The sequence below is a fragment of the Eutrigla gurnardus genome (assembly GCF_963514095.1).
Source record: "Eutrigla gurnardus genome assembly, chromosome: 13".
In the NCBI taxonomy this organism is placed as follows: domain Eukaryota; kingdom Metazoa; phylum Chordata; class Actinopteri; order Perciformes; family Triglidae; genus Eutrigla; species Eutrigla gurnardus.
Window position 1 is genome coordinate 19,322,716 of NC_139936.1, and position 26,289 is coordinate 19,349,004.

General features: G+C 42.2%; 1 protein-coding gene across 2 annotated transcripts in view; it reads right to left on the reverse strand.

Annotated features, from left to right (window-relative positions):
- Positions 1-26,289, reverse strand: part of adamts3 (ADAM metallopeptidase with thrombospondin type 1 motif, 3) — a 125,388-nt gene that overhangs the window by 45,385 nt on the left and 53,714 nt on the right. For both annotated transcript variants that reach the window (XM_084024342.1, XM_084024343.1), the window contains exons 6-9: positions 19,179-19,262; positions 17,383-17,539; positions 10,177-10,282; positions 2,518-2,661 (exon numbers count right to left, since the gene is read on the reverse strand). In XM_084024342.1, coding sequence (XP_083880468.1) covers positions 2,518-2,661; positions 10,177-10,282; positions 17,383-17,539; positions 19,179-19,262 — 491 coding nt within the window. The remainder of the gene's footprint in view (positions 1-2,517; positions 2,662-10,176; positions 10,283-17,382; positions 17,540-19,178; positions 19,263-26,289) is intronic.

Below are 26,289 nucleotides of genomic sequence, written 5' to 3' on the forward strand. Positions count from 1 at the left end.
ATCCATCCATCCATCCATCCATCCATCCATCCATCCACCCATCCATCCACCCATCCATCCATCCATCCATCCACCCACCCACCCATCCACCCACCCATCCATCCATCCATCCATCCATCCACCCATCCATCCATCCATCCACCCACCCACCCACCCATCCACCCATCCATCCACCCATCCATCCATCCACCCACCCACCCATCCACCCATCCATCCATCCACCCACCCACCCACCCATCCCTCCATCCATCTCTCCATCCATCCATCCACCCACCCATCCACCCATCCATCCATCCATCCATCCATCCACCCACCCACCCATCCACCCATCCATCCATCCACCCACCCACCCACCCATCCCTCCATCCATCTCTCCATCCATCCATCCATCCATCCATCCACCCACCCACCCACCCATCCCTCCATCCATCCATCCATCCATCCATCCATCCATCCATCCATCCATCCACCCATCCACCCACCCATCCATCCATCCACTCCTCCATCCATCCACCCATCCACCCACCCATCCATCCATCCACCCATCCATCCATTCATGGTTATAATAAGTGATGATGTCTTTAATTTTTTTTTTTTTTACTTAAATACAATGTTTTTTTCTTCCTATAAAACTAAATAGGACTGTCTTTGTGCTTTCATCATCAATTCTGTCTGTCTATGGTTTGATGCTGGGTCCATCAGTCGATCAACTGAGACTCAATATCACAATCCTAATGAATACATTTTTTTTACCTCGACTGCAGAGAGAACTAGGCATTTACTATAACATGAGCTCATATTGGAGACAAAATTAATTGTGAATTCTTCTGCTTTTGAAGGATATTTGATCAAGATTTAGCGGTTTCTGCTGGGGCTGAATTTGAACTTGTTTCTTGTGTCTGACAATAAACTCAGTCCTCTCAAAGTCACTGCTCTTGCTCAGTTTTTAACGATCATACATTTTCCATTCACCAACTCCTTTCCTATTGCTTCTACTCTTTTTGATTAGTGTAAAACTAAGGTCCCTCTGCCTTCCAGAAACTTACAAGCTCCGAAGCGTTGATTGCAAAAGAATCAGCATGAAGGTCTGAGACAAAATTGGTAGCGGAGAAGTGTTTGGAAAAAGCAGCACAGTGGGAAATATGCCAGGGTTGCTGAATCGCTGAATGTTGACGTTCCCGGCTCAGGTTCATTTACCACCTAATTAATGAGCCAAAAAAACAAGAGAAAGTCCTCGTTTTAGAGCAGAAAGCAGGTGGAACGCCCCCCTATTCAGCATGATCCTGAAATGTAATCATGTGTTGTTGTGCACACTCGCTGGTTTAAACCCGCACGTTTTCAGTGAAACGCAGAGACAGCTTGTCTTATTTTTTCCTTTTAATAAGAATTATGCCTGCATGTTTCAGTTTTTGGACAGATTTGGCTGCATGTGGCCATGTGCTGAAAAGTGGTTCAGCTGTCAATCCCCAGCCGCGCTGTTAATTATTATTCATTATTTTTAGTTCAAGGCGAAGGGACCCAGCGAGACACAACTCATGTGCCTGTGTAAAAATGTAAAAGTGTAAAAATATTATATTTAAAAAACACATGTAACGACATATCCCACAGCAGCTGCCTCACCAAGCTTCCCTCTTCTTCTCAGAACGTCACATTTATCATCCAACGTAATCATGCTGCAGTAACACTTCTCATACCATGTATTGATTTTTCTCTGCAATGGATCCTCTTGAAAATAGCCAGGAGCGGCACATAAAACACACACACACACAAACGATCCGCTGCAGCGGGATTGATTGCACATCGCCATTGTCATCTCCTTTAGTAGAAGTCAGTCGTTTGGTGTCGGCGCCCCACTGAACTTTGCCTGTCAGAAAATGATTCTTGTGCAGCTGATAGAAACACTCAATGACCAGCTGGGAGACGGCCTCATGCAGTTTTAGTCAAAGGGACATGTTGCAATGTTCAAACTCACATTCATTTCATTCTTTTTTTTTAACATATTTTGAACACTTTTTTACATTTGGAAAAGCCCAATTTTTGGGGACTTTTTCCAATGAAATAGTAGCTTAATACTGTTCTTCCAAATTCTCCCACAGGTGGCTTATTAGCTATAAACTGCACACATTGTATATGCAAAATGGCTACAAGCAAAATAAGTGAATGGTCCTGAGCTTGACATGGTTTGAAATTTGACACACTTTTACTAAAGTTCTTATATATCCAGAAAGGATTGAGGTATTCTCTCAAATCATAAATGGCAGCCATCCCGCCTGATTCTCTATTGTTAGTTCTCTTGTTATGAAGATCCAGATTTTAAAACACTTTCGTGCATTTAAAAGTGTGGTTGTGTGGCCCTGAAAGAGGTCTTAGATAAAGCTATAACTCCGTCATCGTTGCCTAAGGCTCTTCAAGAATTGCGGATATTACCCATAATCCTTCCAGCTTCCTTCATTTAGGCTGCAGATCTGCTGTGAAGTCAGATCTGGTCAATGACAGTAGGATGAAACGTGAACTCACTGGATGTATCTCTTCAGCTCCTGTCCGCTGCACATGGACCAGTGGTATCGGTGGAAGGCCGCCTGCACCAGCGGAGCCATCACGCTTCCCATCGCCGTTTCGTCCCCGCAGCGGTTACCTTGGCCATCGTGCTCCATGCCCAAACTGTTCCAACAAAGAGAGATGAGTCAACATACAGTGTATACAGTATAGTCGTCGAACGATTACACATTTTAATCAGATTAATCCCAGTGTAGCTGTGGATCAATCACCATTATTCACCATTTAGGAATGCACCTTAAAAGTTCCCATTTACTCTGTATATTCATGTGAGAACGGAAAGATGTATGACAGAAGCCTCGACAAATAGGGATGCACAGATACCACTTTCTTTCAGGCCGAGTAAATACAAATAATTAAATGTCAGTACTTGCCGATAGCCAGTACTGATAAGTCCTTAATAACACAATTACAGTCCTAACAATAACTTTGAATACAACAAGTATAACGTTACCGATGACTTAATTCTCTCTCTCTGTCACATAGTCACATCAGTCATGATGAGTCAGTGAAGTTAATGTCAACCACGCTCTTTTCCTAAACCTGACTTCCTGTGAAGAAGGAGGTTTACTTAGAAAAGACGCTTTGCATCTAACAAGTTTAACAAGTTACAAGAAGGAGAAAAAGGAAGAAGAGAAACTTCCTTCCGCTGATGAAGACTGTGATGTCTCAGAAAGTTTCCGAGGAAGCTGGTTAGCGGACCGAGAGCTGCGATCGTTCCGTTCCTACACTGATTCAAAGGTCAAGAATGGACTTTCATACTTAAAGGTTGTATCAGCGATTCTGGTTGCCCTCACTTCCGTTGCGAGATCCAAAACAAACAGAGCCAGCTAGCCCCTCCCTCCCGTGTTTTGAAAATGATCATGGACGCGCATTTTCATGAACGTGATTGGTTGGAACACTGTTTATTTTGCTTTTGAGGTGTTGGTAGTACCATTTGTTTTTGTGTGCGATCTCAGAGCCTAGGCTGCCTAGAGAGACGCGTTTTTTTGACGGCCTGCTTATGGGGCGGGCAGCTAGCGGATCGTGAGGTAAAAACAGATGAATGTGGTCATTTATGTTCGGCCCAGAATCGCTGATACAACGTTTAAGATGTTGTAATAAAATAGAATATATATCTGACATCAGTACTGGCCACTTTGAAATTAATGAACATTTCCCATGCATTTCTTTTTTAAAGTTCAGCTGCATTATGAAGTGCCTCACAGATCTGGCTGGTGGGTTTGAGATAATACATGTTTTTTTTTTTTAATAATTGGACCCCATGGATTTTGTTTGTTTGTATTTTGTGAATTTGCAATGTCATTAATGTAGCGGTTGTTCATACCTAATAACTAACAATAAACAGCCGAGGAGGCGGCTGACAGATGGTGGGTACTTCTCCTCGTTTGGTGAGTTGGTACTGCTCTATGCCTCCTCGGGCTTTAGCATTCGTTATGCATCATTCATCTTCATATTATCTTATGCACAGCAATAATGCCGTGTTCATGATTAAACTGTTTACGGGAACACGCTATTCAAAGATTTAGCCTTTTATTTTGCATCAGATTCACACATTTAACTTCCAAAATGTTGGCTACACAATGTTCTTTTTAAATACACAATGTTTCCAAAGTCAGTGAATTATTGTGTTGAATAATCGGGATCTCAACATTGTCCAAGTGAGTATGATTTAGTGGATGATTCTGCGCTTGATTTGAACGAGATGTCCTGAAAGACACTGAGCATCAGGAAAGTATTTTGTCGGCAGATGAGGCTTAGATTTTTGCCGGGAATAAAAAATAAATAAAAATACACGAAAAGCATATTGGACTCATGTGTGCTGGGTTCCTTCTTTTTCCATTATTTTTAGTTTTAGATGATGTATGTATGAAGACAGGGACTCCAAAAAAAAAACACCTTCCTTTACTTTTCAGATTTGTCATGCTCAAATACGGTATGCTCATTATTTTAGTAACTTAAATGAGTTAAAGTAGACATTAAAGGGACAGTGTGTAACATTTTATGTAATTTATTAGCTAAAAATCAATATAGTCATTAATAAAAAAAAAAGAATAGGTCATCATAAGTGTATAATTACCTCTGCCAATAATCTGATTTATCCTCGTAGGCAAAGCATTTCTAAGATGCTCTTAGATTTACTAGATGGGAGTAATTCCTACACACTGTCTCTTTTAAAGAAGAAATCAAGGTTATTATTTTGTTGAGGGGTCTATACATTGTCCATATCTCACTTTATCACAAGTTTTCATCTGAAACAAACACTGTGAGGACAGACTGATCCAGGCTGTCAACACGATGGTGTGCGTGGGAGAGTCTGAAACATCTTATTCATTACTTCCTCTTTGTCAGTTTTCTCAACGCATCTCTTCAACGTCAACCCATCACGTCTCCTCACACTCTTTTGTGACACCTACAAGGCTGTTTAGCCTCTGTTGTCTCCAATTTTCTATTCATTATTATTAGTCTCAAATAGCAAGATGCATTGTATGTTCAAATTAATTTAATTAATTAATTTAAAGTCTGACCTGCTCAGAATGTGTTTTACAACCTGTGTCCTTTCAACGTAAACTGTCAAACATTATTAATGTTACCCTTTAAACTCTATAGTTACATTATTATAATATTAATTTGCATAGAAAACAATTAAAATCATTACAAAATAAATGAATTCATGTCATGTCATAATTTATTTTTTCTTTGTGTTTATTAATCAGGCACTTATCACCCAGCCGGACCTTTCGGACCAAATGCTACTGAAAACAAAATTGACTGCCACGGGAGGAGAGACGAGGTGGAGTGAAGCTAACCCAGCGAGGACCTAAGGCTACTACACTACCCAGCATGCTCCTGGGGGGCCGATGTTCGGTGGCAGGAAAACAAAAGGGATGAAAAAAGGCTTCAGGCTAGCGGAGCAACGGGAGGTCACTGACTGGACATCAAACTGATGAGTTGATGTTTCCCTGATTGTGCTGCTGTTTCCTACTGTTGCAAATTCAAAAACTGCCACTACAGGACTAAACTGTTGCTTTGGTTTGTCTGTCATGTGTTTTCCTGTGCAGAAAAATGGGCTACTGTTGGTGTCGTTGCACATCCCTGTGTTGCACGGGTGCGAGCCAATCAGGCGGTTCTTCGCGGGATGTGGGCACACTGTTTAAACTGACATCCTTCCCCTGGTTTATCTGCCGTCTCCAGATTTGTTTGCTTTTTACTTTGTAGGATTTCATTTTGAAATGGACTCCTAAGGGCCTGTGTCCACATAGCGTCTAAGTCTGTGAAAAAAGCTGCCGTGGGGCACCGGGGAGCGCTTCATCCCAGCGTTTCATCGAAAAAGTGCGAACGAGTGCTTTTTAAATATTACTATGACGACGATATCTTGACAATACATCCCCACTGTGACCACTGCCTTTATTGTCTATTTGGGCTAATATCCTTTTGTCTGGCTTCTTTTTCAACAGTGTCTTTCAACTAGAAAGGCAGAAAGGAAGACGCTGGCTGCAGTGCTTTTCCTCCCTCCCCGTTGAGAACAACTGAAAAAAAAAAATGTGGCATGTGGAGACAATGGCTATCACCATTTGCCTTTGCAGCAGGTGTGTGTGTGTTTCCACATGTTTTTTAAATGTTTGTTTTTCCGAAGAGCGTCTATTGATCCCTGAAGACGAGACCTTCTGTTTACTCGCCCTCAGGGCCGGATTCAGAGCAACAACTGTCAAGGACTTGCTGTCAGGGGCTCGGGGGCCATTTGAGGAAAATGGAACCTTGCCGTCTCAGCTGGTTGACTAACAAACAGCTGCTGTTCCTGTTGGAGGACAGCTTCACTTTTCTATACACCACCGTGACTTTCCAAGTCATTTCTATTACTACAAGCTCAAGCTGTTGTCTTCAGATGCTCCCTGATGTTCAGACCTGCTGAAGCTGAATATTTCAAATGATGAATGTATCATCCCTTGTTTGTATTAAAACATTTTTGTTTAGCGTTTCAATAGTTATTTTTGTAATTACAAGGAAGAAAAAGGGCAAATATGTGTCAGTTCAAACTAATAAGTAGCATTTATGGGTTGTAACAACATCAAATACTTATTTTGCAGCAGGGTTGTCCAGTTTTACAGATGGGGAGAATGCATTACGGGCTGCAGGGGTTACTGTTGTTGCAGTTCAGTGGTTGGCCACAAGGACAAACTAGTACCAAAGGTGACACTGCCACTGCTGTTCCAGCTCTTCATCCATAGTTCTATCCTTCTTTCATTTTCGGTTAGTGGAGCGGCTAAGTGCTTATTTTTGTCAGAATCTTTCAGTTGATGATACAAGCGTGAAAATTGGCATGAGCAGTCTCCATTGGTCACTTGACAAGAAAACTGTCTGAGACATTTGAAATTTTGAGATGGCGGCCATTTTTCAAGATGGCCACCACCTAAATGGAGCAGTTAAGCGATATAAATACTTAGTTAGTGACACAAGCATGCAAATTGGTATGAGCAGTCTCTAAGGGTTGCTTGACAAGAAAACACTCCCAGCCACTTGAAATTTCTATTTTCAAGATGGCCGCCCCCTGGATCCTCAAAAGTAAGTTAATTTGGATGCAGTAGCCCTGTGTAGTCATGAAGAGGCAGACTCAGCGAATGTCCCTCTGCAGTGGAAGATAAGTGACCTGCAAGCTTTGGAGAGATTTGTTGTGCTAATGTATGACAGGTCCAGCGATGTCACAACTGTGAACGAGGCCAGGCTTGATCTCTTTGCCAGAAAGCAAAGACAATATGACTTGATCCCACCAACTCAAGCAGCACTCAAAGAGCATGCCAAACGTGCTTCTTATGAAGCTGGATACGTGTGGGGACAGGCATTGAAGCGACATCCACAAATGCCAAGCCATCCAACTGGGGATGGGTGGAACAGGACGAGGAGTGGGAAGTCTTCTGGACTCCACTTCCACCTATTGCGGAGAGTTGTTGGGAGCTGACCAAATGATCACCACATCGAATTGAAATTTCAAGAAGCCATTTTTTAGGATTACTACCACCTGCCATGTAGATCTTTAAATGATACATTTTCTCATAGAAATGTATTGGGTTCCTCAAAAGGCTCTATCAAGAGAGGTTGTTTGACTGTGTTTTGTCCGATTCCCCGCCCACGACCTGTCCAGTTTGGTAAAACCTATCAGGAGTTGCCTCCCACCGGCATAGCTCTTTCAAGGTTCATTGAGGTACACAAGCTCCCTTACCACGACAAGGTAACAGTCACAAAGGAGGGTTTTTTTAAAGTTTTTTTTTTAACAGCCATTCAATTTTTAAAATAAATACTAAGGGATGGATAAACAAAACATAAGATTAATAAATTAGCACAGTTGTTGTGCTGAACGAACAGTGCCCCAAGATATTAATTGAGCAATGGCTAATACTGAATGACAATAAGGACAGATCCAGAGGCAACAGCAGCTCTGGCTGACACAGCCACAGAACCATGACAAACAGAAAGTATCTCAAACAATACTAAGGAACTAAACTGAAAATGTGCTTCACTGTTAGATATAGGCAGTGGAAGCAATGCTACAAAGTAACAACTGAAAATTTCACAGTAATAGGCTGGTGACAAAGTAAAACATGATGTGCCGATGTGGCGAGGTGAAGCCGAGCCATAGGCCTACACCTGAAAACACAGAGCACAACAGGGAATAACTCTGGCAAAAGAAACATGCAAATAGGTTCTAGCAGGGGCAACTACATAGGCATGTGCAACTGAGTCCATATCTGAAGCACTTACACCTTCCAGTACATGCCTTGGTGCAACCACATTTGGTCAACTCCCAACAACCCTCGTCCTGTTCCACCCATCCCCAGTTGGATGGCTTGGCATTTGTAGATGTCCCCACACGTATCCAGCTTCATAAGAAGCACGTTTGGCGTGTTCCTTGAGTGCTGCTTGAGTTGGTGGGATCAAGTCTTATTGTCTTTGCTTTCTGGCAAAGAGATCAAGCCTTGCCTCGTTCACAGTTGTGACATCGCTGGACCTGTCATACATTAGCACAACAAATCTCTCCAAAGCTTGCAGGTCACTTATCTTCCACTGCAGAGGGACATTCGCTGAGTCTTGCAAATGTTTTTGAGACCTCATCACACACGTCCCATGTTTTCCAGGCAGACTTCTTTGATTTGCCAGGATGACACAATGTCACAACCACTGAAGGCATGGAAGAAGAGGATACCACATGTTTTCTCTGGTCCTATGGCTGAAATCACCTCATGTATTGGGATCCATCTTGTCTTCTCTCCTTTGTCAAAAGTCACCCACATTTTCTCAAGGCCAAGTTGCATCAAAGAGGTCATAACAGAAGTGGCTATGAATACAATGTCTGTGTCATTGGCATCGATCATCAGGGATGTGTGTCCTTGTTTCACTGCATGCTGGGCATGGAGGAAGATACGTATGTCTGCCTCTTCATGACTACACAGGGCTACTGGATCCAAATTGATCTTTTGAGGATCCAGGGGGCGGCCATCTTGAAAATAGAAATTTCAAGTGGCTGGGAGTGTTTTCTTGTCAAGCAACACTTAGAAACTGCTCATACCAATTTGCATGCTTGTATCACCAAATAAACCATTATATCATTATATCATGACCCACTAACACCCCCCCCCCCAAAAAAAAAAAAAAAAAAACCCTTACCTACAGCACTCTGATCATAGCACTGTTGCTCTTAAGGTACTACTTTACTCAGATGAGGACCTAACACTTGTTCTATTTTTAGCTCTTACTTTATCAGCAATGATACGTTGTGGTTTCTTTGTTTCCTTCTTTTGACAAATGTACTTATTGTAAGTCGCTTTGGACAAAAGCGTCTGCTAAATGACCTAAATGTAAATGTAAATGTAAATATCACTTAACTGCTCCACTAAGGTGTCGGCCATCTTGAAAAATGGCCGCCATCTTGAAATTTCAAATGTCTCGGACAATTTTTCTTGTCAAGTGACCCATGGAGACTGCTCATGCCAATTTTCACGCTTGTATCATAAATTGAAAGATTGTAGCACTTATCTGCTCCACTCTAACTGACAATGTGTTTTTCAGCAACGGCCACAGCTTCAACATAGCAGTCGCACAAATCAATGGGTGACGTCACTTCTTCTATTGGGTCTATGGTTATTATATTAAAAAATATTTTGTTGTTGTTGCTTGGTTTATTGGGATGCATTCCAACACGGCACTCAACCTACAAACTTAGTTTGTGTGGTGACCAACAAATAGAGAGGTGACGACTGCTTTGTGGGATCGTTAGCAGAAAGTAGGACACAACACAGCGCACACACTTCACGAGGAGAATGAAAACACGAATTAATGAAGGAATGTTATTTTTCTGGCATCTACCTAGAAAACACGGCAATATTTTCATTTGGAATGGCAGCGAGTGAATGAAGGAGCACTATTGTAGCAAATAATGAAATAATTTTCCGTATCAGTATTGTGTGTTGGGTTCTCTTTGTGTGTGTGTGTGTGTGTGTGTGTGTGTGTGTGTGTGTGTGTGTGTGTGTGTGTGTGACTCAAGGTTGGTAAAAGACAAAAGGGGACACCATAAGAAACATGTGTGTGGGTGCTTGAGGAGCGCCGGAGAACAAAACAGGAACTCACACGTGTCCGGTCTCGTGAGCCACAACGAAGGCGGAGGAGAAGCCGTCTTCGTGGTTGAGGGTGCAACTCCGGACTGGGTGGCACATTCCCGTGACTGGAGCGTAACCTGGAGACACCAGGAGAAAGGATGAAGGTAAGTGGAAGAAACGACTCAAGAAGAAAATTAGAAAACTGTCCAAATGTTGACATGACAAATAATTCTTCATGTTTCTTTAAAAACTTTTCTTGCTTCTTATTTGACCCGTTTTAAAATCCACAAAATGTAATTTTCTGCTGCCGGGACGACAAACGAGGGAAGAAGAAGATGGCAGAGGTTCTTGAGTGGTTGCTCACCTGCACACAGTTAAAAGTTATTTTGGAGCTCTGCTTTCAAATAAATGAATTGATTACGTATCCAAGCCATGTTTTTATTGTTTCTCAGTCTGAGCTATCCTCTTGAATGAATGAGTACTTCATATCTAGGTTTGCATCTGTATTTAAAGATTCATCATCTAAAGTTTTAACCAGTCTGTTTGTTTGTACGGACAAAGATATATCATTTGTTTTTTGTCTATTCCAAGAATCCATCAATAGCATTACTGATTGATGATTGTATTACACATACAACTATATACCTATTGTATAGAATACATATTTCAAAGTTTAAATAGTTTCAAAGGTATCAAAAAAAACAGTCAAGAAACAAAATTTATAATGAGGTTAAATAATAATAAAAAACTCTTTGTACGGAATCAAGAATGAAAAAGAAAGAAACCAAACATTTGAATGGGAAAGCAAATAAAAGTGAAATGATGCCGACGGGCATCTGGGAGGCAAATACACTCCTCGCTGCCTCAGACCTCATTGACTTTTCATGCGTTATGCTTTCCCCAGAGTGTAATTTACTTTGGGAATTGGTGAGTTTACTTCTCAGTCAAAAAGTTGAGTCCTCCTTGAATAACACCAGAATGGGTAAATCTCTTTTGGTCCAGCTGCCACAGCCTGAAGAGAAAATCCTTGCTTTGGTGTATCTGGTAGACATTGATTCCTCTGATCATTTGTATTGAATAGAGTCTGCTTGAACACTAAATTCAGAGTTGAAGTATTTCTAATTTGTCCTGTAAAGAACAGGCGTTGGGTTTGCAAAAGGGGAGATGACAATGAAAAAGGCTGAGAAGTAAACAAATAGTCTGGCTGTCTGTGAAAGATGTACATCTGTGAGGAGTGAATGCATCGTCCGGCAGAGACAATAAATACATAAATAAATATCATATACCTGCAGCCAGCACGAGGACTTGAACTCAACCAATAAATGTCTCTAGAGAAAACACACGTCTTTTAACCGTTTGCGATTTCAGTAGCATGGACAGTGAAAACGTGCCGCGCTGGAATCACAATCTGCCCCTGATGAAGGCTACTAATAGAGTGAAATACATGAAGCGCAAATAGTTGAAATAAAAAACAAACTTGACATTGCGTTTTTGATAACAATACCGTCATGTGTAGGAACCTGTACCAGAAAAAGATTTGAGTTGGGAGAGGAGCCACTTGAGGGATTTGCTTCACAGTAGCTCACACTGAGACCTGTTGTTGGCTGTATGTGCTTATAACATACATTTAAGTGGTACTAAGAGGTTGTTTTAGAGCACAAAAAGACTGGCATTGTTGTCGTAGATGTTGTTTCAATTCCATCTTTACCATCTACCGTCTCTATTAAGCTCAAATTGTCTGCACACTGTCCGCGGGGTCGGGATCTGCTCAGTAGCTTTGCTTTGTCTCCGCCTGTGAAAAAGATTAAATTTCAATACATGTCACACTCAAATAGAGAAATGTAATGACATCTTGCTCCGGGGACATAATGATGTCTCTGGGGAGGACTGCAGGGATGTAACTGAAAAATATTATGGAATAACTGTTAGCTGTGGATGCAGTTATTCCCCTAGACGGCACTGAAATAATTCTCCCTTCGATTAGCTGAGTCCTACAGGAAGTCATGAAGCCAATCATGTCTTTATGTCTTTGATGACATGATATATATATATATATATATATATATAATATTGTATTGTAGGAATTGTCATTTTTGATTGATGTCTCTACCAGGCGATGTAGCTATCAGCTTATTAGCTCATTCCTCCCAATAGACGTCAGCTTAAAACTAATCACAGTGACTATGTCACTGAATCCCCTGGATATGGATGGATGGATGGATGGATGGATAAAACTGTAAAGCCAACGGCCTGACAATAAACAGAATAATTAAATTCAACAATTCATCTTTCTCTCCACTGTCAGGGAGGAACTGCTGGCTGTGTGGATAGAGGATAGAATCACTTATCTTCCCTCCTGTGTTTTATAACGTCGGGATAAAATAGAGGGACAACTTCAGATTTGTTTTTTTTCACAGAACTCAAAGAGACAGCAGGGTAAAAAAAAAAATACAGAAAACGTTGGCCATCTTAAACGTTGCAATAAGAATGTCTCGCACAAAACAGCTTGCTGCCCGTTTCCTGTTGCTGCTGCACACACAGGTGGATTCAGCAGGTTCTATGAACCTGGAAAACATTTAAGACATCAGGAGGTCTTCATTGCCCGGGTCCAGGCTTCTGAAGCAACACCCCAGAAAAAGATGACAAGAAAAGTTTTATTACTATAAATGTGGAAAATTCTGAATGGATTTTGAGGTTCAAATGGTAATCACTAATATTTATAGTCTGTAATGGATACTATGTGTCCTGTATTGTGACAATACATTCTGTAAACCTTGCAGTCATTACAAAGTTAACGACTCAAAGTTGGTTGCATTTGTATACACAATCCAGCTATCTGATTCAGTGTCAGACAAATATCAGATAACAGTTATCAGAAAGTGTGAATCTCTTGAATAATTCATGATTTGACAACTTCCATTCAAAATGTATTATATAAAGTCCAGCTGGGACTAAAATAAAATACAGAATAAATCAAAGCTTCTGACAAATGTTCATATGTTAGCGTCTCTGGTAACGTCATGTCTATTATTGCACATTTCAACAGGCAGAAAGCATACTGTAAGCCAACGCTGACACTAGCGGACTTTGTATTCCCATGATACACCACACACGCCATTGGGAACTGCGAAGCACTCGACAGACAGAAAAGGCATCAGGCAGCGAGCCTGCCGCGCTGCTCGAGGGCTGTAGTCGCTTCAGCCGTTTTAATCCTGTACGTAAAAATGTTTTGATGCAGCTTTGAACTGAGATCAATTACAGAGGAGCCGTGCAGGGACCAGCCCACTTAAATATAGTGTCTGCTGGCTTCTTTAAAGATCAGCAGTCACCAGCTGATCTTCTAGCTGTCACTGATGCTTCACTTCTGCTTGTGAAATAGATTTCAATGCGGCACATCAGAATAAAAAACACACGCTGACCTTTTCCTCTATCTGCCCGCTGGGCTGGTGGGACAGGAAATAACTCACAGACCCCTCTTAGGATTTTCCTTAACACAGGAATTTACATACGAGGCGATAACTAAATGAAAAAGATAAAAGGTTTTGTATGAGGATGTGTTAATTATTAATAACACACGCAGCATCAGCTGAGTGGAGCTCAGGGGATTGAATCAAAGCCCTCAGCTCGGGGGTTACTAATGAACTGTACCAGTATTCATAATAAACGTAATGTTAAAGAAAGAAAACAAATATGGATCATTTTAATGATTTGAATAATAGAGATCTGATCATATCCACCAATCTCCTTCTCCCTGCACTTGTATTCATAGTAACAAAACGTGCAATAAACAAAGTTAAAGATGTATTTGACTGATAGCATTGTTATTATCTAAATGTATTGCAATAATATGGTTACGGCCCTCATCACACTTTATTCAAATATATATATATATATATATATATATATATATATATATATATATATCCTTCTAATGGAAAGAGAAGGTGTTCATGGATAAAAGGTTGATATTAGCAGTATTTTAATATGATGAAATACATATTTTTTCAGTATGACGTGAACTGAAAACCTCGTTTTGATGTTCTTTTCCCCCTCCTCCTCATCCAACAGCAATGCAACAGCAACAGCTCCACAACAACAACACATCTGCTTAAATCCACATGCATCTATTTTTGTTTTTGTATCCACTATGATGCAACTAAGTAGCAGCTCCAGTAGCATTCACTTCCTGCAGGAGTACCTCCGCTTCAGAATGATTGAATTTCAAAAAATGTATTTGAGTTTGGATCCCAGGCTCCGCCTTCAGTTTGTGTTTTTTAATTCCTATAACCATGCAGTCTAATGGCCTTTATGGTGAATGGCTTGACGAGCAGGAATTTATGCTCACTCCATTGCCAAACCCTAATAAACCCGGATGGGTGGGAGCCTCTGATGGTCTGCACATGTACCTTGGCTCTTATCCCCATGACAACCACGTTTGAAAGTCTGCTATACTTTCGCGGCACTGGAGGAAAATTCAGCTCCAAAATAAGGTTTCACCAACCAGTTAGTTCAGCCAATCCTGCATGAAAGTGTGACAGTGTCACACAGTGTCAGACAGTTCAGGGAGAGTGGGACTTTGTAAACGGGTCACGGGTCACTGTAGCCTCAGCTGCGTCACGCTGACTGCGTGCACTATGTTGATCGTATGTCCGTTTCACGCCTGATGAAGGTGCGTAACCACCAGGGCTGTCGTGGTAAATCAGATGTGGGTAAACTATGAATTCTGTGATCAGATGGACCACGATGCAGTAAGGCAGACCTGGATGTACAGCACGAAGTAGGCCTGTATTTTGTACCATACCAGACCGGCGTCATCAGTGTCAAAGTTGTTGGTTATGGTTATGATGATATTGTGGTTATTGTTCATTTTGTGAAAAGAAACGTGAGACTACCTGCAGTCTATTACCCAATGTTTCTATCCGATACACATGTGCTATGTGTGACCATGAGACTACCAAGGACATCACTGAGTGCTCTCTTCACAGTCACTACATCCAGTTCTCTTATTAAAAGTAATGTTGAAGAAGATTCCAGAATGAATACAACTATTGTAGTTTAGGTGTTTATTAAATCAAAATAAAACAACACAAAACGTATCAGCAGGCCTATGAAAAAAAGATCAACCACCCGTGTCCTCATACAGAAAACAAAAAGGTCAGAGCAGGGAGCAGAGTTTAGTAAAACAAAGCAAACTAAATCAATGCCAGCTCTCTGGGAACCAAAAATGTAATTACATTACAGAAACATGTTAACTTTAGGCTTTCCTCCTCTCTTTGTTCCTCTTCTCTCTGTTTCTCATATATCTGTCACTTCATTCTGTTTCCTCCTCTCTCCTTCTCTCCACCGTCTGGTGGCCTCTTCCTTTATTTCCTCTTACTATCCTCCTCTCTCTTTCTCCTCCCTCTCTTTGACCTCCTGTCCCTCCTCTCTCACCCCTGCCTGTAAAATACATGAATTCTTCCCTGGGTACAGCTGTTAGGCAGCCTGTCATTTTATTCAGCCTACTGATCTCCCCCTCGCTAAAAGACCCACAGAAGCATCAAGTCTGAATGTGTAATCAAGTGCTGCAGCCCAGCTCCACGTTCACACACGTTTCTGATAGAGAAGCATCTTCAGAAGGGGAAGGGGAGGCTCCCCTTGTAAACTTCCTGTCAGAGTGCTTGTTCTTTATTTCCCTATGAAGTGATGCCATGCACCAACATCATCCACACCTGCTCGTTGTGACTTCATACCAGAGATTGCATTGGAAGAGAAAAGTAATCTTTGTTCCACGCTGTACAGCAACGCATTCAACATAACTCGCTAGCAAAGAGCTGTGTACAAGTCATAACGCGTCATCTTATATGAACCAAAACAACATTGAAAAGGTGAAGTATTGCTCTTTGTACTTAGTTTGTAATCGAGACACTGCAGGGAGCTTCACAAATCACCTAATATCCATTGTAATAGTCGATTCTACAAACCACACCAACGTGTATGGAGCCACTGATCAATAGAGACAACCTGCCGCTTCCTGGTAGCTGCCACAGGCAGTGATGAGTCACAGACATGATGAACCATAATGCAGCGCAAAAAATGTATTTAGGAGGACCTAAACGCCATGTAAACGTAAACTTGGATGAACTAATTTACAGTAAAACGCTATTTCCAAAATCCCAGAGGTGCGTAAACGGCGTTTGCATGCGTTTAGCCTCCACTTCAGCCCTGGTGATGTATTACATTGTATTTGGTCCAGAACACGTTTTCTCATACAGTTTCGTTCACTCCAGCCAATTGAAATGGATGCACGGTCGGTGGATTGAGTGTGGTGAAGTCGCAGGTAGCTGGACACATTTTTAATAACCTGTGAGTGATCAAAAGTAAAAGGCTGGTTGGATCAACCAGTTTAAGTTTAAGCTGATATCCATCCTCTGGACAGGCAGACTGATGAGGCTGCTCTGTGTGGGAATTGTAATGTGTGATTGATTTTCCAGAAGGCAGCAGCTCGTAGCTCATTTGTCCAATGGATTTTCAGCTTGAAATTGATAGATACAGTATATATATCATTAACCCCCAGCCTCCCCCATGTATACATGGAGCTGGATTTTTCTCTTCACTGTTGGCTATGTGGATGCAATCACTTTAATTCGCTCTTGTCTTTGATAGTGTACCGGTAAAAGAAAATTCTTCAAGAGATTTGCTTTTTTCAAAGAAATGGAAGAAAGACCGTGGGCTAGAAGTCAATGTTGTCAATTATTTACTCCTTAAATCAAAGTTATAAAAACAGCTTTCTGCCTCCCTTGTTGAGGGAGTGTGTTACATTTTAACGACAAAAAGGAAGGAGCAAGTAGTGAAAGCCAAAGCTTTCAAATTGAAAAATTAATGCAGCCGGTGTTCAAAGGGGGGAATAAAAGAAGGCATAAAGCGGGTTGAATGGGCGTTTAATAGCACTGATTTTGGACAGTCGCTCTCACTGTTTCAGTTTGGCTGTCATGGAGGAGATAAGAGGAGAGCAGTCAGTATCTAGCAGCCTGTGTAAATTGTCTCGAGCGTCCAGCCCTTCTAGGTCTGCATTCACTAGAATATAAATTAAGCAGAGGTGTCAACTGGAAGCCCAAAAGGGGAGTCTTTTTAACCCGTGCTGTGTGTTGCGATGGAAAGCCGCATTCAGATGAGCCACGCGGGGCGGGTCACGATGCTGCAGGAGGCCGCCGCGTTCTCATTTGAATGATGGCGTGTCTTTCGGGGGGAGCCTTACCCTGCATGCCCGTGGGGCCGAAGCCTTGCCGAGTGAGGAAGATGGCGTGGTCGTGGTGCTCGGCGTGCTCGGGGTCACCTTTCTGCTGCACGAACGCCCAGCGGCACACGTTCTCCAGGCTCCGCGAAGGGTTTCCTCTCTCAATGAGGCTGATGGACTGACAGGAAGGAGAGAGAGAGGGGGGTGAGAAATTAAACAGGGCGCTTGTGGGGTGATAAGAAAGCAAGCAAGAGAGAGAGTGTCTGACTGCTGCATCCTGCATACGTTCTTCCCTTTTTGGCATCTATGTCATGTAATGTCCCTAGCGTTCTCCATGTCTTCCTCCCCTGAGCTTCCCTCTTCCTCCATGTCTCCTGTTGCATCCACGCTTCCCTCACTTCTGTCTTTTTTTCCTCACATCTCACTTCCTCCCAGCGGGGACAAACGCTGGAAGCAACGCGAGGGGAGACGGAAAGGAAGGAAAAGTGTTTTAAAAGAAACGATGATGAACCAATGATGCATGGATGACATTCTGTGTTTAGTCTGTGTCCATTTCTACCAGCAGACATGTGTTAATATGTTATCTATTCATTATTTAAGTTCTGCATTTTTTGATTTTCTGATTGTCAATTCATGATTTAATGACCCAGAATGGCCTCACAGCGAGAGGGTCTCGGGTTCGATTCCTCTCTACATGTCAGCCCTGTGATAGACTGGTTACCTGTCTGTCTCTACATGTCAGCCCTGTGATAGACTGGTTACCTGTCTGTCTCTACATGTCGGCCCTGTGATAGACTGGTTACCTGTCTGTCTCTACATGTCGGCCCTGTGATAGACTGGTTACCTGTCTGTCTCTACATGTCGGCCCTGTGATAGACTGGTTACCTGTCTGTCTCTACATGTCTCCCTGTGATAGACTGGTTACCTGTCTGTCTCTACATGTCTCCCTGTGATAGACTGGTTACCTGTCTGTCTCTACATGTCGGCCCTGTGACGGACTGGTTACCTGTCTGTCTGTTTGGAAAGAGCGATGCATTTGTGATTGGTATTAAATGGTCCTCACATTACTGTGATGTTGTGTGTGAGCTAGCAGGCATTAGGGCATTTAAAATAGTTTAAACACGAGATTGAGCATTAGAATTAAATAGCTGCCTGCTCTGTAGTGTTGGTTCTGTTTTTGTGCTCCTTTTCATTCTCACTCTGTTTGCTGTAACAGCCAGTGATGATGGGTTGACGATCACCTCAGGGTCAGAGCTCTTGTTTCGCCACAGCAAACACAACATTGCTGTACCTGGACTTAAAGTGTGTGGAGGGAGGGGAGGGGAGGGGAGGCAGGGAGGGGAGGGAGTCTCTGTACTGATCTGCAGCAGCAACACCTCCAAACATAGCCCCATAAATAATACATTTTTTCAATGCCATCTTTCTGGAAAGTTTGGGCCCCTTCAGAGCAAGCGAGCGGTTGTCGGTGTGTCGGAAATTTATTTTTGCTGCTGTTTTTTTATCATTTAAAAATAATAATCTGCTGATTGGGTACCTTTTTTTCAAAACACCACTTTTTATTCCGCCACAGTTCAGTTTCACATTTTCTTGCTTATAACAGCTCTATAGCAGCCAATTGTCTGTATTTAGCCTTATGTGAAAGCAGCTGAGTAAATGCAAAGTGAGGGCAGAATTTTAACAGATTTGGGATGTGATCCGTCTCAGTGAAGAGGGAGGAGAAGCACGTCTCCGTCTTCTCCTACAAACCAATCCTTTGCTCTCCGGGAGGCAAATGTTTCTCCTGTCGTTGTTTTTTTTCTTTCCGCTGTGAAACCCACCTTGGCATAGCCCAGCATGATCATCCTCACCAGGACCACGTTGATGTGGACGCCCAGAGACTCATCGTGGTAAATCTCGTTCACCTGAGAAACAAGAGGGAAGACGTCATCAGATACCATGTGACACATTAGAACCCCCTATCTCGTTAATTCCAGGTTTCTACTTTCAACTCATCGGAGGGCGTGAGCGAGAAAAACAAACCATACTTCTTCATTCGACGAATGACTGTAATCACATGCCTGTGACCGTTTTCAAGCTTTTTGAGAGGGTGAGTGAACGCTCAAGGGCGAGCAACCTCTCATTATGATATCACTCCTCACAAGCCACGGCTGCCACGGAGGTGGAAAAACAGGTCTTAATGAGCATCTTTATATGTTAGAATTAAACGGTTAACAGATGGATTTGCAGAGATACAGTCTCCTCCACCACTCGAGGGGATTTATACTACATTTACCTCTACATTCACACTCATGGCAGAGGAGCTGCCTGCACATCAGGGTCTAATACGACTCATTCACACACATTCACACGCCTTCAGCGTCAATTTGGGGTGCAGTATCTTGCCCAAGGACACTTTGGTAATTTTATGCTTGTTATTTTATAACAAGCTCTAGGACACTTTCTCCTCACGAATATTCAGCACAGCCCTAAAACTGTCATATGCCAAATAGGATTTCTACTCATCAATGACAGATGGGAGTCAGTGACAATGCAAAAACAAGAGAAGCCGTGTCTCATGGGAACGGTTCAAATATGTTATTATGTGGGAGAAGGACAGCCTCACAGAACAATAAAACACACCCAATATGTTCAGTATTTAGACCGGTGTTGAAGCGACGTCAAGGGAAGGGTGAGCCTGGTCAGCGAAGGGCTCTTCACAAAGAGCCAGACAAACATTTTCCATCAGAAAAGGTGAACAGGTTTCTTTTTTTTTGTCCATTTCCATCTCGCTGTTTCTCACCTTGTGTTCTTTCTTACTGTGGCTTCCACAGACTTGTGTGTTTTCAATCAGCCAGTCGGATCAAATTTCCCCTGAAGTGACCAGTCGCTCACAGTATCCGAGGCTGTCTGGGATCCTGTTGAATCATTGCGTGTTCACTTATCAACCTCAAGATGCAGTGTCCGAGCCTGTCTCATCATTCTCTTTGACTTTTCATTTTACCTCGGTATGAAATTAATCCTGGATAATATCCAAATGTATTTTAATGAAATGTTTATACTATTCTATTTTATTACAGAGCAATGAGTTCGACATTTTAAGGAAACGTGTTTTCGCCTTCTTCCCGGGAGTTAAGATGAGAAGATCGATACACAGCATGTGACTCGCCCTACGTTGTAACGGCCTGTTAAGCAGCTATGAAAGCGATAAATGACATTGTGCTCCCACGGCGACCTGCAGGCGTCGGATTTGAAACAGCAACACGACAGAACGAGCAGTATTTTAGGGAAACGCTGTCTAGGCAACAGGTCACCCGTTAAACCCTAATGTTTTAATTCATAGGATAGAGATTAAAAGTTTAACCAGATGTGAAATTGTTTTATTATCATTATTATTATTATTACTTATTCAATTGTTTATTTAATAAAATATCATCCTCTGGTGAAAATCCATTGCTTTTTATCTCTCCAAACAAACATGGACGTGAGGATCCAAAATTGAAACAAAGTCATTGTTGTTGGTCCGTGTTCAGCCTTTAAAACAATACTTCAAAACGTCCATGTCAGACGCTTTTCATTGCATTTGGTCATTCAGAGCAACTGACAGATGTACTTTTGAACTGTGGACACACTTGTAGTCCTCTCCTCATCTCACACTCGGAAGTAAAGCCCATGAGCTGATTTCCCTCTTCCATGTCTTTGCTTTTCAACTGGAAACAAGGATAAGGATATTTTATTGACAGCTGACCTTTAACAGGCTCGGCAGGATGCGTGTGTGTGTGTGTGTGTATTCGCCCATCATCTGTCTTAATCGCTGCTGTTTTGACAATAAGCGATGGAGCGTACAGTAAGCACCATCAAGCCAGTGAACAATCAGCATCTTGTCTGGCTCCCTGACTCCGTACATGTATATGATGTATAAAACCTCATCAGCAACCAGGTGCACGCGGGCCGAGTCGACACGTGGCGTCACGGTGGGTTTCATTTGCTTTGGGCCAACGGTTTCTCACTGAGTTCATCCGCCTCATTACGCAATATGTCAGTGATTTCCAATAGGAGGGACATATTCCAGCGGCGTGTGATCACGTGGTGAACTGTCCTCACAGAACCGCCTTCACCGTATCATTCCATCACTCACGAAGACGCGTCGCATCATTGCAACTTCTACATTTACACCACTGGACTCGCTTCCTCTCTCTGTATGTGTTCGGACTCACGTCTGACCGGATCTATCCAGCTCACGTCCACTGGTCTGCAGCTGGAAATGGCCACGATCCATCTGTTCCACAATCCAAGCGGGGGATTGCTGGGGCCACTGATCAATATCACTCACATGACTCGGCTCCATCAGCGGAAATGTCAAATCTCAAAAACCTACTGTATTCAGTGTAATCTCTCCACAAATGTACAGTTCTGTTGTCCTCTCACATGCTGTCTGCACGTTTTGTATTCAATCTAGAATTTTTTTATTACAGGGTTGTCTGAATGTATGCAATGTAAGCTGACTAATAATAATAATACTTATTATTATTATTATTATTATTATTATTATTATTATTATTATTATTATTATAATTAATGCAATAGTGCACACGGAGCAGCATTGACATAACATCGAATCACATTTTTTCAACTATAATTCAGTGTTTCATCACAGTAAAGTCGGAGGCTTCAGGTTCATCTCATGCTAGCTCTTCTGCTTCTGATGTCGAAATGAGCCAGAGAACGATGTTGGCGTTGTACATTTCCGCAAACCACGGAATACGTTTAATATTCTGGATTGAAGTTTCTGAACCAAAAATATGTTTCATAATAAATGTTCCATATCTTGCAGAAACACACAATTAATTAATTTGCTGAATCATCTTATTCAAATTGATTATTATTTTATTATAAGCATGCAACTCTCTCTCCAGCATCGTCTACATATTGATAATGCAATCCAAAACAACAGGCGTGCAATACATACTAAAATATATCAGTTCATATGGTTTAATATGTGAGCCTGTAGTGAGTCTTGGTGTTGTACTGGACTCCATTATTCAGAACCAAAGTTTTGAAAAAACACCATTTGAGTGTCTATTAACCATCACAAAGATGCTGTTTGAGATAATTTGATCATTTAAACATAAATGTAGTTGCTGTCCCACATGTCACCAACAGAGGTCAATTAAGTCATGCAGTCTTTAGTCCCATTAAGAGGGCTGACTCGTGAAACTGTAATGTGGAATCGCTGCTTCCAGACCCTATTGACGACATGTGACTACTATTTCTTTATTGTTTTTTGGGGGTTGTGGAGTTTATCAGGATGATTTTGCACATAAGCCAATCATTTACACAATGTGCATCTTTTCGTGATTCAGAAATGCTGATTATCATCCTGACAAATGAGCTACAAACTCTTCACTGTTTTTACAGTTTTTCTCAGTCGCTTTGGTGCTTTTCTCAGATCAGAATGAAAATTCTCATAACTATTAGTTCAACCTCCACAACATTTAGTCATTTGTGCACATCATAGTAGCAATTCCTCCTTCCTCTGAACAAATTGCAAATGCTTTTGGACATGTATCAGTTGGTTTCATACAATTCTCTGCTGTTTTATAACATTATCATTTGCTTATGTCATGTCAGTCAAAATGAACTATACTTATGGATGCTGAAGAGTCATTCCCAATAAAAATAATAGTCTTCATTTCATTGCTTGAGTCATTACATACAAAATTGTTGAACTAGTTATCAAATTCTGTCAAGCTAATTTTATACCTTTCTTTATAATTTTTTTCCTGGAAATGTCTCCTAAATTGAACAGTTGCTCTCAGGTGAACTTCAGCTTTCACTCACTCCAGGAGATACTTTCCTCGCTGCATTGCAAGGGATGATATCCGTTGTGATGTAGATGAAAATATGTTGCCAGACAGACAGGAACGTCTGGATGTACCAGCATGATTTACCTGTGTTCAATTACAATATGTACTGTTATATTGTTCACATTTGTGCACAGCTCTACCAAAAGGGTGTTTCTTATGTTTGTTCTAAATAAGTGTGTATTTTTCTTTTGCACAATGCTGTAGAATTGCAAAGAGCATATACAGTAAACTGTCTTGTACTCACTTACTCCCCTAACTACAGAAATGTGTAACTTTACTGTAGTTTTCAAATGGCTGTACCAGTAGTGTTTAGTGCTGTCTTGAGCATTGTCAGGTAGTCTCACCGAGTTCTGAACTTTTTTTGCTTTGGAAAACACTGAGAGAATAAACTGTCATAACGAAAACATGACAAAGCCATTTGAATATCTTGTTCATAAACGATGGTGTCAAGACTTCTCATTTGATGACACTGGCAGTTTCATTGACATGAATACTTGCTTTGGAGGAATGGACTATCCATTTTGAGCAAGTGACGTGCTTTTGCAGGTTATCCACTAGGTTTTGCAGTTTGCACTAATTGTTTTGAGAAATGCACTAACTGCTATGAAAATGTTAATAGTGATGTGAGAAAAGCACCAACGCCACTGAGAAAAACTGTAATATCTTGTCTGTTGGCACGCCAACGTTGGCTGAAGGTGTAATTTAACGAGATGCAGGATTGGATAGAACGTAACTTCCCACCGGAGCGTTTCATGGTGAGCGAGTCGACGTGTGAGAGCACTCACCCGAGGCTCTCATGAGAAATGTGCAGCACATATCAAGCTGTTATTGTTCTTTGACGGCCAGAGTCAGGAAACTGAAGCCACCGGGTGAAGCGTTTCATTCCCATGTACGTCTGTTGTACAACAAAGGCCGAGCACACTCTGTTCTCAGCTGACATAATGTGTGAACAGAAGACAGGACCGGGCGAACCACGCATTTAACTAAATTGGATTTTCAGAGTACAGCAGGATGAGTGAGCAGCCAAGCATCTTATGAGACGGAGAATAAAATGCAGAGAGAACTCTGGTCTCTGAGTTCATAAATACAAGTTGTCCCTAAGAGCGCAGGGCTCACTGATGGAGTCTCATGAGAATAGTAGAATAGAGTAATAGAAAGAGAAAAGAGAGGAGAGATACGGGATGAGAGGATAGAAGGACAGAATGGGCAAGGAGAGGAGGAGAGGAGAGATGGGAAGAGAAGAGGTGGAGAGGACAGAAGGATGCAAGAGGAGACGAGATGAGAATGGAGAAAAACTGGACTGAGGAGAAAAGAACAGGCGAGACAAAACAAGAGTAAGAAAAGAAAGGACAGAAGGAGAAGAGAGAGGGCGTAAGGAGAAGAGAGAGGGCGTAAGGAGAAGAGAGAGGACAGAAGGAGAAGAGAGAGGACAGAAGGAGAAGAGAGATGACAGAAGGAGAAGAGAGAGGGCGGAAGGAGAAGAGAGAGGACAGAAGGAGAAGAGAGAGGACAGAAGGAGAAGAGAGATGACAGAAGGAGAAGAGAGAGGGCGGAAGGAGAAGAGAGAGGACAGAAGGAGAAGAGAGAGGACAGAAGGAGAAAAGAGAGGGCGTAAGGAGAAGAGAGAATACAGAAGGAGAAGAGAGAGGACAGAAGGAGAAGAGAGAGGGCGTAAGGAGAAGAGAGAATACAGAAGGAGAAGAGAGAGGACAGAAGGAGAGGAGAGAGGACAGAAGGAGAAAAGAGAATAAGAGAGCATCCATGACGTTCCCTGCTGTATACAGGAAATACAGCCATTAACCATTCAGAGGAGAAGGGAAGAAGACAGGGGGAGGACAGAAAGAAAGCATGGAAGGTGAGAGGGGAGCCATGCACACTGCACCGTATTGTATCTCTGAATTATAGATATATATACTAGGGCTGGGTATCTGTACCTGTGATGTTGCTTCTCTGGTGCATACATGTTTTCCAGGTTACTACTACATGTTTGTAATGCTCCAAAAACACCTCATGCTTCCCATCAGGCTGTGCTGCAGCAGCACTTCTCACCCACTCCCTGTTCTCACATCACTTTGTTTTACAGACAAAAGGTAAAGGACCGCGGAGGAAGAGCGATAACTCAATTATGCAATCAGCACCTGCGTCTGCAAGGATTATCTTTTTGCTGAAAAGGATCTTAAAAACATTTCTGGGGCGACGCCTTCACATGACATGATCAGGAACACAGCCCCCCCGATAAAACCAACGGCATGTTTGTGGTGGCCTCTTATATCTCCCGCTGACACAGACAAGGATCATCCAATCAGTTGGTCTGATGCCACTGGCTCGCTGCTTCTTATGTTTTAAGTCCAATTGTTCTCCCCCACGTCATCAGTACAAAGAACCATCATCCGACGCCTTTCGGGATTTGCATTTACATGTGCTAACTGTATGTATATGCATGCATCGTCCACCCCTTCCATCAGGGACGGTTTGCTCATCGGCAGACTTGTTGCAGAGGAACAGCAGCTGTGTCTCCGTAGGAACGATGTCTCTTTAGAGGCCTCGTCACATGTGGCTCCACCGTCATTTTCCCTAAACCTCTGTGACTATCTGATAAGCAATCACTACTATTCTAATCTGCTTCCCGAAGTGTCAGAATTGATTGCTACGCCGACAAAGAGCATCTTTTGATTAAATGCCGCTGAAATGCAACTACATCAAGCTGGCGGGATAACCCCCGCGGGCGATTAACGGCACTCTCCTTTGTGTTGCAACGGAGCGGCTGAGCAAAGTTATTATTTCAAACGACGTTTGAGATGTGCAATAGTCACATGGCAGGATGTGCAATTAAGTCAACCACACCGCCATGATAGATGACGATACAAAAGGAGAACTCACACGGTTCTCGTCCTTCACAATCATTACAATTCGTTGTCCATCAAAAATTTTTGGACGAGGGTTTTAAACCTCGAGTCCAGCATTTTTTTTGGCCTTGCCATCTGGGAACTTAGAATTTTTACAACCAGTCAACTATTTGGAGTACAGAGGAGCGACGGGTGACCCGGACACACACCAGTAGCAGAGCGGCATCCTCACTGGATCT